This window comes from Mandrillus leucophaeus, unplaced genomic scaffold, assembly GCF_000951045.1.
Source record: "Mandrillus leucophaeus isolate KB7577 unplaced genomic scaffold, Mleu.le_1.0 Scaffold396, whole genome shotgun sequence".
NCBI lineage: Eukaryota > Metazoa > Chordata > Mammalia > Primates > Cercopithecidae > Mandrillus > Mandrillus leucophaeus.
In genome coordinates this window covers 676116-692174 of record NW_012104209.1, presented here as the reverse complement: position 1 = coordinate 692174, position 16059 = coordinate 676116, and the positions used below count along the sequence as shown (strand labels likewise).

Genomic DNA, 16059 nt, shown 5'->3' with positions numbered 1-16059 from the left:
AAATGTTATAAGTTTCTGGGTGGGAAGGAGAATTGGAAATATAGGTTTATTTCTGATTTTTATACTTTCATTCTGCTATAATAAACATCTATTATTTTATAATTTAAAACAATTTTTAGGTTTTAAAAATTAATTTTGAAAATAAGATGTTCTTGCTTAAAAATTACTAGCACCTCTTTTAAGATGAGAACAGAGAATTTATTTTTAAAAACATGGCAACTGACTAATAAAATATACACTAGTGACATCTGAGGTCATCTATATGAGTAGAATAACATCTTAATTAGCATCTTAAACAAATCTTCACAAAGCCCTTAAATACCTGATCCATTTTATTAACTGCAACAGCAAGCTGAGTCACTCCCAGAGAACGGACCAAGAGTCCATGCTCTCGTGTTTGTCCTCCAGTCTCAAATCCAGCTTCAAACTCTCCCCTGCTGGCATCTACAACTAAAACAGCTACATCCGCCTAAAGAAGAAAAATAATTGAAACCAGAAAAAATGTTTCAGCATTTTAATTCAAAGGACAGATTATTCAATTAATTATGTTGTCAAATTTTTAAAGGAAGACCCTAACTACCCCCATCATAACAAATCAAACAAAAGACTCCCAAAGATGGATTAAAATTTTAAATAAAAGTCACCAAAAATAATGACATAAAGACCAAGAAAAAATGTCCATATTTGATTATATAACAATTAAAATATCTAAGCAAAGGAGGAAAAATATAAACAAAATTAAAACATAAATAAACAGCAACCAGGCACAGTGGTTCATGCCTGTAATCCCAGCACTTTGGGAGCTCAAGACAGGCATATCACCTGAGGTCACGAGTTCAAGACCAGCCTGGCCAATATGGTGAAACCCCATCTCTGTAACAAAAACAAAAATTAGCCAGGTGTGGTGGTGCACACCTGTAGTCCCAGCTACTTGGGAGGCTAAGGTATCAGAATCACTTGAACCTGAGAGGCAGAGGTTACAGTGAGCCGAGATCGCACCACTGCACTCCAGCCTACTCGACAGAACAATACTCTGTCTCAAAAAAACAAAAAGCAGTAAACAGGGAAGGACAAACATTAGTAACACATAAGGTAAAAGTTAAAATCTCTATAGAGTCTTTACAAAAAAAAACAAAAAAACAAGAAGACATAGCTTTAAAGGATACAAGCAAGCTATTTGCTAAAGAAATATAAATGGTCAACAAACATGAAAAAAATTCAAATTCAGTAGAAACCAAAATTTTTAAAAAGTAAAATAAAAACACATTGACATATTCCCCCTCTCCCATTTTTACAAATCACATTGTTAAAGATTTAAAAGACAAAATTATTTGCTGTAGGCAAGGGTGCGGTGAGAAGCGCATTCTCAAATATTGCTTACGGGACTGTAGGTGCACCACCTTCCAGGGGGTATTTTCACGAAAAGTATCAAGAACTTAAAAATTATACATATTTTACTTCCCATCAATTCCACCTCTAGGAATTTATCCCAGAGAAATAATTATAGATCTACAAAGATATTCATCAGAGTATTGTTTATAATGAAGAAAAATAGCAAATATATGAATTATCAAAAAGCAGCATATTCATCCTCTACAGCTATTGAAAAAAAGCCTTGTATAACAAAGTTTTCTAACCTGTGTGGACCATCTTGTGAATCAGATAGAAAGACATTTCTTTCAGACTCAAATTACACACCCCACACAAGAAGAAAGCTAACCTTAGCTTAGCTCAGTTTCTTTGTTAGCCTTATTGAAACTAACTTTACAGGTTCCCACTATTCTTTTGTGTTGATGCCGCTTGCATCATGTGGATACAGCCTTTTAAAATGTGCAATAGACAGTCTGAGCAACCACAGAAGTTCCCCCTTTTCATTCTAATCAATTATTTCTGTCAATGCACTGTAGGGGCATTTTTTAAAGAACACTTTTATTTTCTCTTTTACAGCTTTTGCTTTGTATGCATACCTGTTTGTCACAGAAATCCACTTTTCTGAAATCCAGGAAACAAAGACTACACCTGGCATTCCCTTTCCCCTCTTTAGCTATCTTGGACTGTTACGCAATAATCACTTTCTCTCTAGGGTCCTCTTATATTCCATCCACATTATTGAGTTCTCCTGCTTTCTGGTCAGAACAGAGTCCACAACAGCTTGTTTCTTTGTTGCTTCCCCAATGATTCTTTATTTCTGTGCTCTCCAGTTTTTAAAGAATTTCAGATATCATATATAATCCTCACCATAATGGAAAATAAATGGTCATAAAATATGTCAGGAATGTCTCAGATATTTTCTCACAACAGAATATTACAATTTAAATTGAAGTACCATCCATATACTTTGTCTGGTGGGATAATTTACACTATTCCTGCTTCCTTTTACTCGTACGTAAATACTCTTGCTTTGTCTCTACTCTTAACTGCCATCTTCACTTCCAATCCTTCATATTTTATAAAGCTGAACACTTATTTCCTCAATGAGATACAGCTCTTTTGATCAAAGATTCTTAGATAAGAATAAGCATACACTGAAACAATCAATTTGAAAATTGGCTCTTTCACGCATGCTTGTAGTCAATAACCGTTCTCCACACCTTCGGCAAGTTGTCTAGCCTCTCTGCATTATCAACTTACTTACTTCATAGAAACACTAGGGAGTAAATATAGTTTATATAGAACATCCAGACCTGAACTTCCAAGTCCTAGGCTCAGTAATCGACAATCTTTTTCTCATTAGGTTTTCATAATAAAATTATATTTATCTTCTTAGGTTAAAATGTAAAATTCATTGAATTGCTATTAAGATACGTAAGGCCACAAATGTTCTACCTGATCTTCCTATTACCATCTCCAAAACATTTCTGGGCAATTTCTCTATTAATATTATTTCTAGGCAGCAGCTCTTGCCTTTGGGAGTCCAAATGCCTACTATGCATTCTCAAGGAAGCCTTTGATGATCAAGCAGAATAAAGTGATCTCTCTCCACAACGCGTATCTTCTCTGTTCTTGGAGTGCAACTGTTAGCCTTTCATCTTCACGTCTCGTCTTCTACACTGTGATTTCCCTGAGGTGAGGCAGCATGCCTCGTATGCTTCTTTGTGTCCCCAAAGCCCACTGCAATATTTTGCACACTCGGCAAGTTACTTAACATCTTTGAGTCTCTTTATTTATTTGTTACATAATGGAATTCAATTAGATGATCTCTAAAATCCTTTCCCACCATAATTCCATAAAGAGTTTGGAATAAATGATTTTTGGTTTTTGAGGCAGGGTCTTACTCCCTTCCCTCACGGCTCACTGCAGCCTCAACTTCCTGAGGTGATTCTCCCACTTCAGCTTCCTGAGTAAGTGAGGCTATAGGCACCTGCCACCACACCCAGGTAATTTTTTGTATTTTTAGTAGAGACAGGGTTTCGCCATGTTGCCCAGGCTGGTCTTGAACTCCTGGGTTCAAGTGATGTGCCCACTTCAGCCTCCCAAAGTGCTGGGATTACGGGTGTTAGCCTCCATCCCTGGGTCTGGAATAAACGATCTTTATAATAACTATGCACTCTAAGGTTCTAGAATTCAAAAGCATTTTTACTATAACTGCTTGTTCCGGTGTTTGTCTCACTCATTAAACTATCAATGCTTTGTAGGCATTGTATGCCCACACTGCTACCTCAGTGCTTGCTACACAGCCAGGATTCAGTAAGTAATCAATGAAAAAAAAAGAAAAAGACTCACAGACATACGCACACACATACATATACACATATAAGGAGAAATCAAAACTATATTGTATTCTTTGGTAAATGCAATGAAAACTACAGTTTCCCACAGTATCAGTGAGGGATTGGTTCCAGACCTCCCAACCCCCGTGGATACCAAAATCTATGAATGCTTAAGTTCCTTTTACAAAACAGGATAGCCTTTGCATACAGCCTACACACTTCCTCTCACACACTTTAAATTACCTCTAGATTATGTGTAATACCTAAAACAATGCCTAAACATCATTTCATTTGCATGGATTCAACACAGTACTCAGCGTGCGGCAAATTCAAATTCTGCTTTTTGGAATTTTGTGGAATTTTTCCCCCCCAAATACTTTCAATCCACAGTTGACTGAATCCATAAATGCAGAACCCATGCATATGGAGGGATGATTGTATACTAATTTAAAATGGTGATAATATACACTTCTTAGAGTTGTTATAAAGACTATATTAAACTAAATGCATATAATACCTAATACAGTATTTGACCCATATTACTCAATTAATAGTCATAATTACTTTATTTCAATCTTTTATCACATTCAGTCCATGAATCTTGAATTAATATTCTAAAATTACATATCAACTTTCTAAAATGGAACCAAAAATTTCTTATTTATCTTCAAATATGTTATAATATATTCATACAGTATCCTCTATGGTTGACAAGTCTTCATATTAAAATTCTCTTTTTGGCTGGGCACAGTGGCTCACGCCTGTAATCCCAACACTTTGAGAGGCTGAGGCGGGAGGAATGCTGAGCCCAGGATTTCAAGACTAGCATGGGCAATACAGTGAGATCCCGTCTCTACAAAAAATTTAAAAATTAGCCAGGCATGGTGGCACATGCCTGCAGTCCCAGCTACTCAGGAGGCTGGGGTGAGAGGATCCCTTGAGCCTAGGAGGTTGTGGATGCAGTGACTGGTGATTGTGCCACTGCACTCCAGTCAGGGCTACAGAGTGAAACCCTGTCTCAAAAAATTAACCTTTTAATGAGTAGATCCCAGAAAATGGTTAATTGCTTGAAGTCACGCTTTTGCCGTGTAACAGAGTCAAGTTATTTTAACTCTTCATGTTTTCCAGTAAGCATCCATTATGAAAGAAATGAATGTCCTATATATGCAGTGCTATTTTCATTGCTTTAATCATTTAAAGTTACGGTGATGCACAGCATAATGCGTTTTGGTCAACCATGGACCACATATACGATGGTGGTCCTGTAAGATTATAATGGAGCTGAAAAACTCCCATTGCCTAGTGATGTCGTGGTCGCCAAAATGTCATAGCACCATGCAGTACTCATGTATCTGTGATGATATTGGTATAAACAAATCTACTGTGCTGCCAACTGTATAAAAGAATATAGCATATGTAATTATGTATACTACTTTTTAATAACTATGACAGTGGTTTATGTACTTACTATTTTTCACTTTTATAATTATTTTAAAATATATTCCTTGTATTTATTAAACAATAAATTAACTGTAAAACAGCCTCAGGCAGGTCCTTCAGGAGGTATCCAGAAGAAGGCATTGTTATCATAGGAGATGGCAGCTTCATGCACCTTATTGACCCTGAAGACCTTCCAGTGGGACAAGACGTGGAGGTAGAAGATAGTGACACTGATGATCATGATCCTGTGTAGGCCTAGACTAATGTGCGTATCTGTGTCTTTGCTTTTCACCAAAAAAAGTTTAAAAAGTAAAAAAAAAAAATTTATTTATAAACATTATTCATATTTATAAATAATTTTTAAAAGCTTATGGAATAAGACTATACAGAAACTATTTTTGTACAGCTGTACAACATGTCTGTGCTTTAAGCTAAGTGTTATTATAAGAGAGTTAGAAAGTTAAAAAAATTTAAAAGTTTATAAAGTAAAAAAAGCTATAGTAAGCTAAGGTTAATTTACTATTAAAGAAAAACATATTTTTAAATAAATGTAGTGCCACCTGAGTGTACAGTGTTTGTAAAGTATACAGTCGTGTCCTAGGCCTTCACACATTCACTCACCACTCACTCACTGAATCACCCAGAGCAACTTCCAGTCCTGCAAGCTCGATTCATGGAAAGTGCCCTACACAGATATTCCATTTTTTATCTTTTATGCCCTATTTTTACTGTACCTTTTCTATAAAATGCTTAGATCAGTCTAGATACACAAATATTTACCACTATGCTACAACTGCTTACAGTATTCAATACAGTAATATGTTATACATGTTTGTAGCTTTGGAGCTATAGGTTCCATGTAGCCTAGGTGTATAAAAGATGTTACCATCCAGATTTGTGTAAGTATACTCTAATATGTTCACAAATGACGAACTTGCCTAACAACTCACTTCTCAGAATATATCCTTATCATTAAGGGATGCATGAATGCAAATTATATTTGATTTTTTGCAGCATTCTTATTAAGAATCATGTAATTTACAAATTGCAATGCTTTTTTAATGTTAAAAAGAAAGGAAATAAACCACTGGGCAAAAATACCCAAGCTTCATTATTTCTGCATAAATAAGCTCTTTAAAAAGATATAGGACTTGAATATATTGAAAGACATAAAGCAGATTTTGAAATATTCATGCCAACTTATCAATAAAGGAAATATGAAACTATACTCATCAAGTCCTTTACCATTACTTTTATGATAAAGAAACTCATAGCATTTATACATTTTGTTTCTTTGTGAGAAATTTTAAAAGGTTTTACAAAGTACAGGTAAAAAGATCATGAAAAATACAATATTGCTCTTTTTTTGTTCAAGCTTTATAAAGATTAAAATTTTTAATTTTAAAATATTTTAAAAGTTAAAATCCTAGAATTGTAACTGCAGGATCAGGAAATTTTATGTAAAGTACAATCAGTACACTATAGTAAAGAAAACAGCAGTTACCTGGGCTGCTCCTGTAATCATATTTGGAATGAAGTCCTTATGGCCTGGAGCATCCATTAATGTAATAACTTTGGTTGTGGTTTCAAACTTTGTCATACCAACATCCATGGTTACTCCCCTTAAACAAAACAAAACATGGTTAGAATGTACTATGTAAATAGTGCTATAGAGTAAATTAATAATAGTCTACATGCCCATCTACATTCTTAGGTAAAAATGGAAATTGTATTTATAGACCATTATTTTTGAATAATTAAATTATCATTCGGGGCTGGAATTTCTGCTATAAGAGAAGTGCATTCTTACGGCTTTAACACAAAGTGGTGGACACAGTAAGAGCTCAATAAAAATGATAGTTATGCCCTATTACCTTATTTGTTTTGTAAGAAATAGTGTAAATTGTGAAGAAAGATAGATACATGGGGACAACTCTAAATGGGGGGAAAATACTGCATATGAGAAAAGATAAATGAAAAATTACCACGACCAAGAGGTAATTTTCTTCATGTTCTATGCTTATGCTTCACTAATTATAGAAATGAGCTTATAAAATGTACATTTGCAAGGCTGGTTAGTATGCTACATATTTAGAAAATACAAAGTATCAAAGCAGATGCCTAACTTTTAAAAACAGATGAACAGCAGATTGCTTTGTATCCCATTTAATTCTTCTTGGAGACAAACACAGTGCCTTTTTTCAGCCACAAAAATGTAGATTCAGATTAGTGAAATGCTTGGGACTAGAAGCTTTTCAAATGGCAGATTTTTTCGGATTTGGAATATTTGCATATACAAAATGAGATATCTTGGGGATGGGACCCACATCCAAACACAAAATTCCTTTATGTTTCATATACACATTATACACGTAGCCTGAAGGGAATCTTATGCAACATTTTTAGTCATTTTGTGTGACCTGTCACGTGAAATCAGATGTAGAATGTTCCACTTGTGATGTCATGTCAGCACTCAAAAAGTTTCAGATTTTGGAGCATTTCAAATGTCATATTTTCAGATTAGGGATGCTTAACCTGTAAAAGAAGGGCCCAAGGAAGGTCTACAAAGGCACTCAGTCATTCCAGGCCTCAGGAATTTAGACAGGGAAATCATGTGGCAATTAACTAGGTCTGCCCCAAAATCACCCGAAGGAAGGACTAATAATACTCCCTTTTACTACCAAGAGTACAACAATTAGAATAATGAACTATAGGTTTGCCCTAGCAATAAAGTAACTGTAGATCTCCCTAGTCAAGCCATTTGAGTTTAATCTGAAAGCATGGGCCATCCTAGTTTGCCAAAATGATGCTTAATTCTCTTTAATAATTCCCAAATAGTCTAGGAACGACAGGCACCTTCAGAATAATGGTGAACTAAGAATTATTCTGAGATCCTCCCTAGACTGACCTGGGTATACTCTGCTGATCCAGCTCTGATTTCAATTTGTAACCCTAAGGATATGAAATGTCACTCAACTTATCAATTTCTGTTCTTCAGTATCTGAGAAGAACAGGAGATGTACAAATATTTAACATGGTGGGATAAGCAACATATTATGCTTTGTAAATGCTATTAAGGAACATATGGTGGTGAGCTGAAACTCCCATCATGTATGTACCTGGAAGCATCTGCTATCTATGGAATGATGAAATATTCTAAAACTTATATCATGCTGAGCAATAAAGAACTAGCAGCAGTAAAAGACAGTAGCAAAAATATGAAAACCAATCAATAGATATATTGTCAAAAAAGCTAAAATGACTGACCATTATAGGAATCAAATAGACTATTAGTTCACTTGCCAGCTCAACTAAGATACTAGATAAATTCAAGTAAACCATTCTAACTTAAACTATACTGTTCTCAAAGTCTTTACCTGCTTATTAGATAATGCAAAGAAAACTAAAAAGCCACATACTTTAATAGTGTGCTTGTTAAACTGAGAGGTGAAAATTATTTAAGCTTCTAATAATGCAATATATACAATTCCATTGTTTTCCAAAATTGGCAACTGTCCAGCTAATTTTTCTTACTAGGATAGAAAACAGGTCTGTGATACTATCCAGAACTAAAGACACCCACAAAGAAAGAGAAACCATTATGATACAAATTCTGGTATATCAGAAAAGCTAAGGAATACTGTGACCTGCTTTACAGAGTGTTACCTTGTATGTTATAATAGAGACTATCCAAGACTGCAACAAAATACCCATTAAAAAGGCATGAAAATCCGGATATATTCTCCAATAATCAGACTGAAGACATCAGGGAACACAGTTTAATCACCCTGTTAATTTAGGACTTCCACAGGACTTTACAGGTTTGTAAAGAGTCATTATTTTGATACAGTAATGTATCTGCCATTTCACTAATTATTAAGGTCTCCTTTGGCTCTCCCACCCTAATAACCCTAACACGATCTATACTGTCACTCTAAAAAGACTTCAAAAAAAATACTATTCTTTGGCCAGAGTATATGAGTAGCTGCATATTCCTATTAGAATCCCCCCAAAATTAGCACTCAATACAGTAACAGAGACAGAGGAGTAACTGCATTACAGCTACAGAATTACTTGTTTGCTGACTGTCTCATAAAAACATAATATATACAGTATAAAAATGAATTGTTTGGTAATTTGAATTTGCTGGTTATTTAGATTCTAGACAGAATAGGTTTTACTACAGTTACCTCTCCTTTGTAAGCTGACATGAAATTAAGTCTTACTCATAATTTTAATTCAAAATCAAGACAATTTGACAAATACTTAGGGAAGTGACAACTGAAACTTATCCCATAGAATAATTAGCTTTTGATTTTTACTGTTTTTTCTGCATGGCTTTTGTTTTGTTTCTTTTAAACATTCTTTTAATCTATTTCATAAAATTCAGAAGAGAAAAAACAGTATGTAGATTACAACAAAAAAAGTCAAAATATTTCCCTGATATTTAAAAGCTATTTTCTAAAAATAATCTCTAAAGTATTTATGTTTTACAAATTCAACACATATTATACACATATTTTAGAAGACTGTATGACTTCAAACTGAAAATTTTGAAATATAGTGACTACCTTTCCCTTTCTTCGCCAGTTTCATCCAAGACCCATGCATATGCAAATGAAGCTTTGCCAGCCTTTTTAGACTCCTGTTCATACTTATGCATAGTTCTTTTGTTTATATTACCCAGAAGATAAAGCATATGGCCCATCAGAGTACTTTTCCCAGCATCAACATGACCTAAAGAAAATTGATTCAGGATTAATACCAGGTACATTTCCAGATGTTCACACATTGAGGCACTGCATAAATGTGTAATTCAATATTTCATGTTAGTGGTTTACAGTAATACCAATATTTATCAAATGACAGTTACAACATCTTATTGAAAAAAACAGCATGTCTCTTTACAAAGGGGGGAAATTTCTCAGATTTTTGAAAATTAAAATTGTCAACAAGACATGCCAATTTCAAAATGTTCACAAAATGAAAAATCCCACAATCAAGTGTAATGACCTCTTTGGTAACTTGGCATTCTCTCTCCCCAGCTGACTAGAAAGCATTATGAGGCCCTGTGCCTCCTCGCTCTCTGTCCATTCCACCCATGGAGAAACTCAGAGTTTCCATGCTGCCACCAGACAGTGGGCAGGCTAAGGCATGGCTGGCTGACGATCCAGAGGGACAAAGAGCATTACCAATGACCACCAAGTTGAGGAGCTGCTTCCCTCCTTGCCGCTTCTCCAGTTCCGCCTTCACATCTAATTGCTGCCTCAGCTTGCCAGACTTTTTCACCGGTGCTGGGGTTGAACTCTGCTCTTCTGATGCTTGAACCGTCAGGGGTGGATTGGCAGATTTAGAAGCAGTCTCAAGAACATCAGAAGAAGCAATGGCATCTTCAATGGGCCGTTCTTTTTGAGGTGTGTGGAAACTATGACCATTTTCTTCAGAAGATACTCTATAGAAGGCAGATAGGAAAAAAGTATTTTAAACCAACTCTATTGATGTCCTGTAATGTCAGAAGGGCAGAGAAGCTGTTTCTTCATAATCCTTTATGCTGCAGACCAAAAATAATCTCTGCTAAGTAGCTAAAGTCTGTTAAAGTGGAAATGATAAGTAGCTAGATTCAAACCACACAAATACAGACGTGGAAGACCCGATGAGAAAAACAGTGTACCAAAAATGAAGATAAGAAGAAAATATGTTGAAAAATAACTGAAATTCAAAATCTAAGCCCACAGCCTTGGCCATATAATCCATCCTATCAAAATCAATGTTATAAAGGAGATATTTTGTCAAAATGGCATCAAATATATTACTGGAGATGAATTAGTACTAAAATATAGTTTTACTTCAACTCATCCTTCCAACATAATAGACTTATGATCTTTTTCACTCAAACACTACCCTTAGGGGAGATATCTCTAAATGACTACAGTTCATAAACATTTTTGACAGTGGAGCTTTAATTCATTAATTCAACAAACACTTGATTTACTAAAAACTACAACATATACTAGGGACTGATGTCAAAAAGAAAATGACATAGAAATTAAAAAGTCAACTACCACTCCCAGAAGATTACAATCTGGTGAGGAACTCAGATATATAAAGGAGAAACAAGGCTGCCCAGCTTAACTTATTCTTCCGTTGACAAAAGTAAACATTGATCTTAGTTCTTCATGAGCTTGTTGACACTCCACATAGAATCTAGTACCAGTGCTACTCTGTGAACAGCTATAAGGAATGTGACTTAAAAATCAGACTATGATATACCTCACTTTCCTTTAACAACTATAGATAAACAGAATTAGGAGAGAGCAGGTTAAATTGGAAGTTATTAAGAATGAAGCCAATTACATCCAACTCAGTGTGGAGCTGACAGAGAAAAACTACATACAGAAAGCAGTTTATAATAATCATTTAAGATTGTAGCATGATGGATATGTATAAGCACATCTATTTTCTTCTTGCCTATTATTTTTCCCTGTCAGGGCATTTTTATATGCCCAATATTAGTCCTTCACAATATGCCTCAGGAAAAGAGTCACATTAGTTATATTTGCAACTTCATTAAAAGCCACATATCCTTTCTCATTTTATTTTGCTTTTTCAAATCTCTACTAACCAATTTAGGTATTCATTTTTGAGCACTACTTAGACAGATGCACTTCATCTTAAACTAGTAGGTAAAAACAGTAGTACGTGGAAAATGTTCCATAGTTTTAAATGATTCTAACAGGCTAAATTAAGTGAAATCAAACAGACTCTAATTTGCAAATATTTGTCTGAATGACCACAGCTAGTTCTAAAAGCAAAACATGATAACTTTGTATTTAGAAGAATGTAAAAAGCCCTACAAACTATAACACAAGTGATCTACTGTGACTAGACACAGGCTCTGGTTTGGATCAGACCTGGGAGAAATCACAATCTCGGGCCCCATATCTTTTTGCTTTTAGCTGCAAAACATTTTCTTCAGAGGCAAGCTTACACTAAATTCAATATGGAAAACAGATCAAAGCAGACAGCTATGGTGGACAGAGTGGGCAGGGGCTTGAAGCTCACGCTTTCAGGATAGCATTTCCATTTAAGTAAATCTTTGTTTTTTTTTTTTTTTTTTTTTTTTTTTTTTTGAGATGAAGTCTCGCTCTGTCACCCAGGCTGGAGTGCAACGGTGCAATCTCAGCTCACTGCAACATTTGCCTCCCAGGTTCCAGCGATTCTCCTGCCTCAGCCTCCCGAGTAGCTGGGATTGCAGGCACTGGCCACCACACCCGGTTAATTTTTGTATTTTTAGTAGAGACAGGGTTTCACCATGTTGGCCAGGCTGGTCTCTAACTCCTGACCCCAAGTAATCTACCTGCCTCGGCCTCCCAAAGTGCTGGGATTACAGGCGTGAGTCACTGTACCCGGCCCCTTTTAAGTAAATCTTAGGTAAACTGTAAATTGATTCACTAAAATTTTACAGTGTTGGTGGGAAGTGACCAAAGTAATTAGAAAAGTATCCTAGGTAAGTCTGCCCTTAGTCAAAAAAACTTCTGCATATTACGAAATAAAAGTCAATGTTTTAAGTTTTGAAAAATATCTAAGACAAGGTCTAAAAATGACCACTTGGATTTCAGGCCTATAATTAATTACTGATTGGTATGAATGAAAGAATAAGTTGGTTGAATTTTTTTCAGTTGCCTTCTGGTATCATTTTGTAAACTTTTTTTTTTCTTTCCTTCTTTTTATTGAGATGTTCTCGCTCTCACTCTGTTGCCCAGGCTGGAGTGCAGTGGCACAATCTTGGCTCACTGCAGTCTCGGCCTCCCAGGTTCAAGTGATCCTACCTCAGCCTCTTAAGTAGCTGGACCATATGCATGCACCACCATACCCAGCTAATTTTTTTTTTTTTTTCGGTAGAGATAGGGGATCTCAATATATTGCCCAAGCTGGTCTTGAACTCTTAGGCTCAAGTGATGCTCCCAGCTCAGCCTCCCAAAATGCTGGAATTACAGTCCTGAGCCACAATGCCCACCCTGTACACTTATCTAATATTATAAAATGACTAGTCTTTTTTTTTCTCTAAACTACCTTTCTAAAAGTAACCTATAGATGAATCTAGAGGTTTAATCTTTCTTCTTGAGTTAAATACTTGAAGCTAATAATTGAGATTTAAGAGTTTAAAAGAAGAATATTTCTTCTATATGCAATATTCCATTTCTACTTACATGCATTTACTTGCATCTACTATTTTTAATGTTATTAAAGAAAAAGAAAGTTTGCTGTTTCAGTTCCTTCCAAGCAATACATTATGCATTATCCTTTTTTTTTTCTTCTTCCAAATAGAAACAGAATCTCACTCTGTTGACCAGGCTGGAATGCAATGGCAGGATCATAGCTCCCTCAAACTCCTGGGTTCAAGCAATCCTCTCGCCTCAGCCTTCCAATGTGTTGGTATCACAGGCATAAGCCACTACACCCAGCCATATCCTTTTTCAAATAAGACATCATTGAGAATCACACTATATAGAAACCTATGATGCTGAAATCTTGACTCAAAAGTGTTTCATTGTGTTTCTATATGCTTTCTTAAGACTAACCCAGAACAGGCTAAGTGTTATCCCTATTATAAATCTCAAAAAAATTCCATAATAGTACGACTTGGTTGGCCTTGAGCATTTCTGAGTATTTCAATCTATAACTACACACCTTTCATATTCTAACAACTTCTCCCATAGAATCACATCAAAATGTTGCCTCATGGGTGGATTTTTTACCTTTATATTATTTGTAAGTTTATTTTTAAAATAATATGTATTTCCCCAAGGATTCTGAGCAACACATATTTAGTAACTATTCTGTAGAAGGAATACAGTGATGAACATTAACAGTCCCTGGCCTCATGAAGAATACAGTCATAAAATTCTGAAAGGCCTGCATTGTACTTACAGAGCTTTAAAAATTACACACATTTATTGACACATTTATTACCCATTATCGTTATAATTATTCATTTAGATACCTATGCATTTACTTCTAATATAATACATTATTTTGGATTTATTTGCATGTTGCTAAGACTTCTGAAAAATCTTTTGAACTAAGATTATAAAATCCTTAGGACAATAAATTGTATATTCTATTTATTTCCTCTCTCTCTCTTTCTAATGGAAAAATCCCATAATAGAATTAAATGGCACTCAAGAATAAGGACAAAAGGGGCGATTATAATTCTGACAACCCAATCCCAGTTCAGAAGGAAAAACGGCATACATGAAGCTTTTTGAGACCAAATCAGAATTCTAAATTATTTTAACAGGCTAAAGTTACTCATGATAGAAATTAACTTTTTCATTCATCCAATCATTCAATTAATGTATACTGAATGCCTACTATGTCCTAGATAAGGAGTCCTTTCCTTCACTGACTTTGAAATCTAGTGAATAAAGTCTTGTTTCTATAAAACCCAAAAATTGAACTAGGTGATAATTAACATTCTTCCCAACCAAAACTCATGATACCTCACTAATTTAGACAAAAGAATATTGTAAGGAAAAAAAAATAAGGCTCCTGAGTTTATATTTTTTAAAAAATATAACTTAGGAAAAGGGAGAAAAAAAGGAAAAAAAGTCTGTATATAAAAATCTGTTGTTTACAGTTAAAAACCTATTGTTTATATTTGATAACAATGCTTCTTTATCATTTTGACAGACAAAATACATACAATTTATAAGTAAAAGATTTATTGAACAATTGAAAATTCTGAAAAATTTTAGTTTAAAAATTAATGGCTTCAAAGCAACTCACTTCCCTTGTCTATAAAAACTTCTGGAAGGATTCTAGAGACTATGATAAGAACAAACAAGTGCTACCAAGGTATGCTTTATTTCCATTTTTCACTACTTGTTTCAAATTCTAGGTATGTTTCATATCGTATGTCTTTGCTACAATGGTCCAATTTATTCAATACAAAAATCCAAAAGAGTTTAAAAATATTTCAGTTATTAAAAAATTTAATTAATGATTCCATGATTCGGGACTCACTCCGAAATCTGGTTATCTCCGCCACCTAGTGGTATAAGAATTCCCTATCTCACGGTGCTAGTTTTCACAAAATCATAGGTTTTTTTACGTTAAAGTAGCTATAAAATATTTATGTGAGAAAACTGACAGTGAGGTAGAGTAAGTAATACACACAAGATAAGGCCAGAATCAAGCCTAATTTCTCATTTTGTCTCTTTGCACTATGTTGCGCTGAGGATATATGATACTTCAATGCTAATGATATATGATGCAAAATTGAAACAGTCTCTTTCTTACAGACTAATAGGAGGCAATACTAATTTCAAAAACGTGGGGGTGGGAGGGGGGATGAGGGGGGTACTCAAAGTCTTACCCAGGCACTTCAAATCCCATAGTTTGCTTCTTTCCAGATACAGTCATTTTAGCAACTTTTGGCACAATTTCAGATTCACTTCGCGATGTCTGGGAATCTACTGGTTTTCCTAATTAAGGAGTAAAATATAAAAGGCCAATTAATTTATTTAGTAATATACAGAAATCTATTACGTATTATTCTAAATTATACATTATAACTTTCGCAGAATAAATGTCTTTATAAACACATAATCTTGTCTCTAAAAAATTTAGTAAGATATTAATGCTGAAAGAAAATCTGTCACTTTAATCTAGGAAATCCCCTATTGTCAGGACTCTCCTATGCTTAACCTCCACCAAATCTCTTCCTAATTTTGAACTGACTGTTAAGTTTCAGTATTAAGAGGTCACAAGGTAGTTTCTGCACTGAGCCTTGTTCTGACATTATACCTAGACCCTATACCTCCCTTTCCTACCACACCCTTTCACAATACTAAAATTGTTTGGTCAGTTAGCAGATGGCTAAACTATTTTTAATCCTGTGAGATTT

The 16059-nt window shown here is 34.8% G+C and overlaps 1 protein-coding gene across 2 annotated transcripts in view; it reads right to left on the bottom strand.

Moving 5' to 3' along the window:
* HBS1L (HBS1-like translational GTPase) overlaps positions 1 to 16059 on the bottom strand; it is a 100776-nt gene that overhangs the window by 31537 nt on the left and 53180 nt on the right. For both annotated transcript variants that reach the window (XM_011991451.1, XM_011991452.1), the window contains 5 exons: positions 15529 to 15637; positions 10343 to 10602; positions 9722 to 9887; positions 6655 to 6772; positions 323 to 469 (listed from right to left, as the gene is read on the bottom strand). In XM_011991451.1, coding sequence (XP_011846841.1) covers positions 323 to 469; positions 6655 to 6772; positions 9722 to 9887; positions 10343 to 10602; positions 15529 to 15637 — 800 coding nt within the window. The remainder of the gene's footprint in view (positions 1 to 322; positions 470 to 6654; positions 6773 to 9721; positions 9888 to 10342; positions 10603 to 15528; positions 15638 to 16059) is intronic.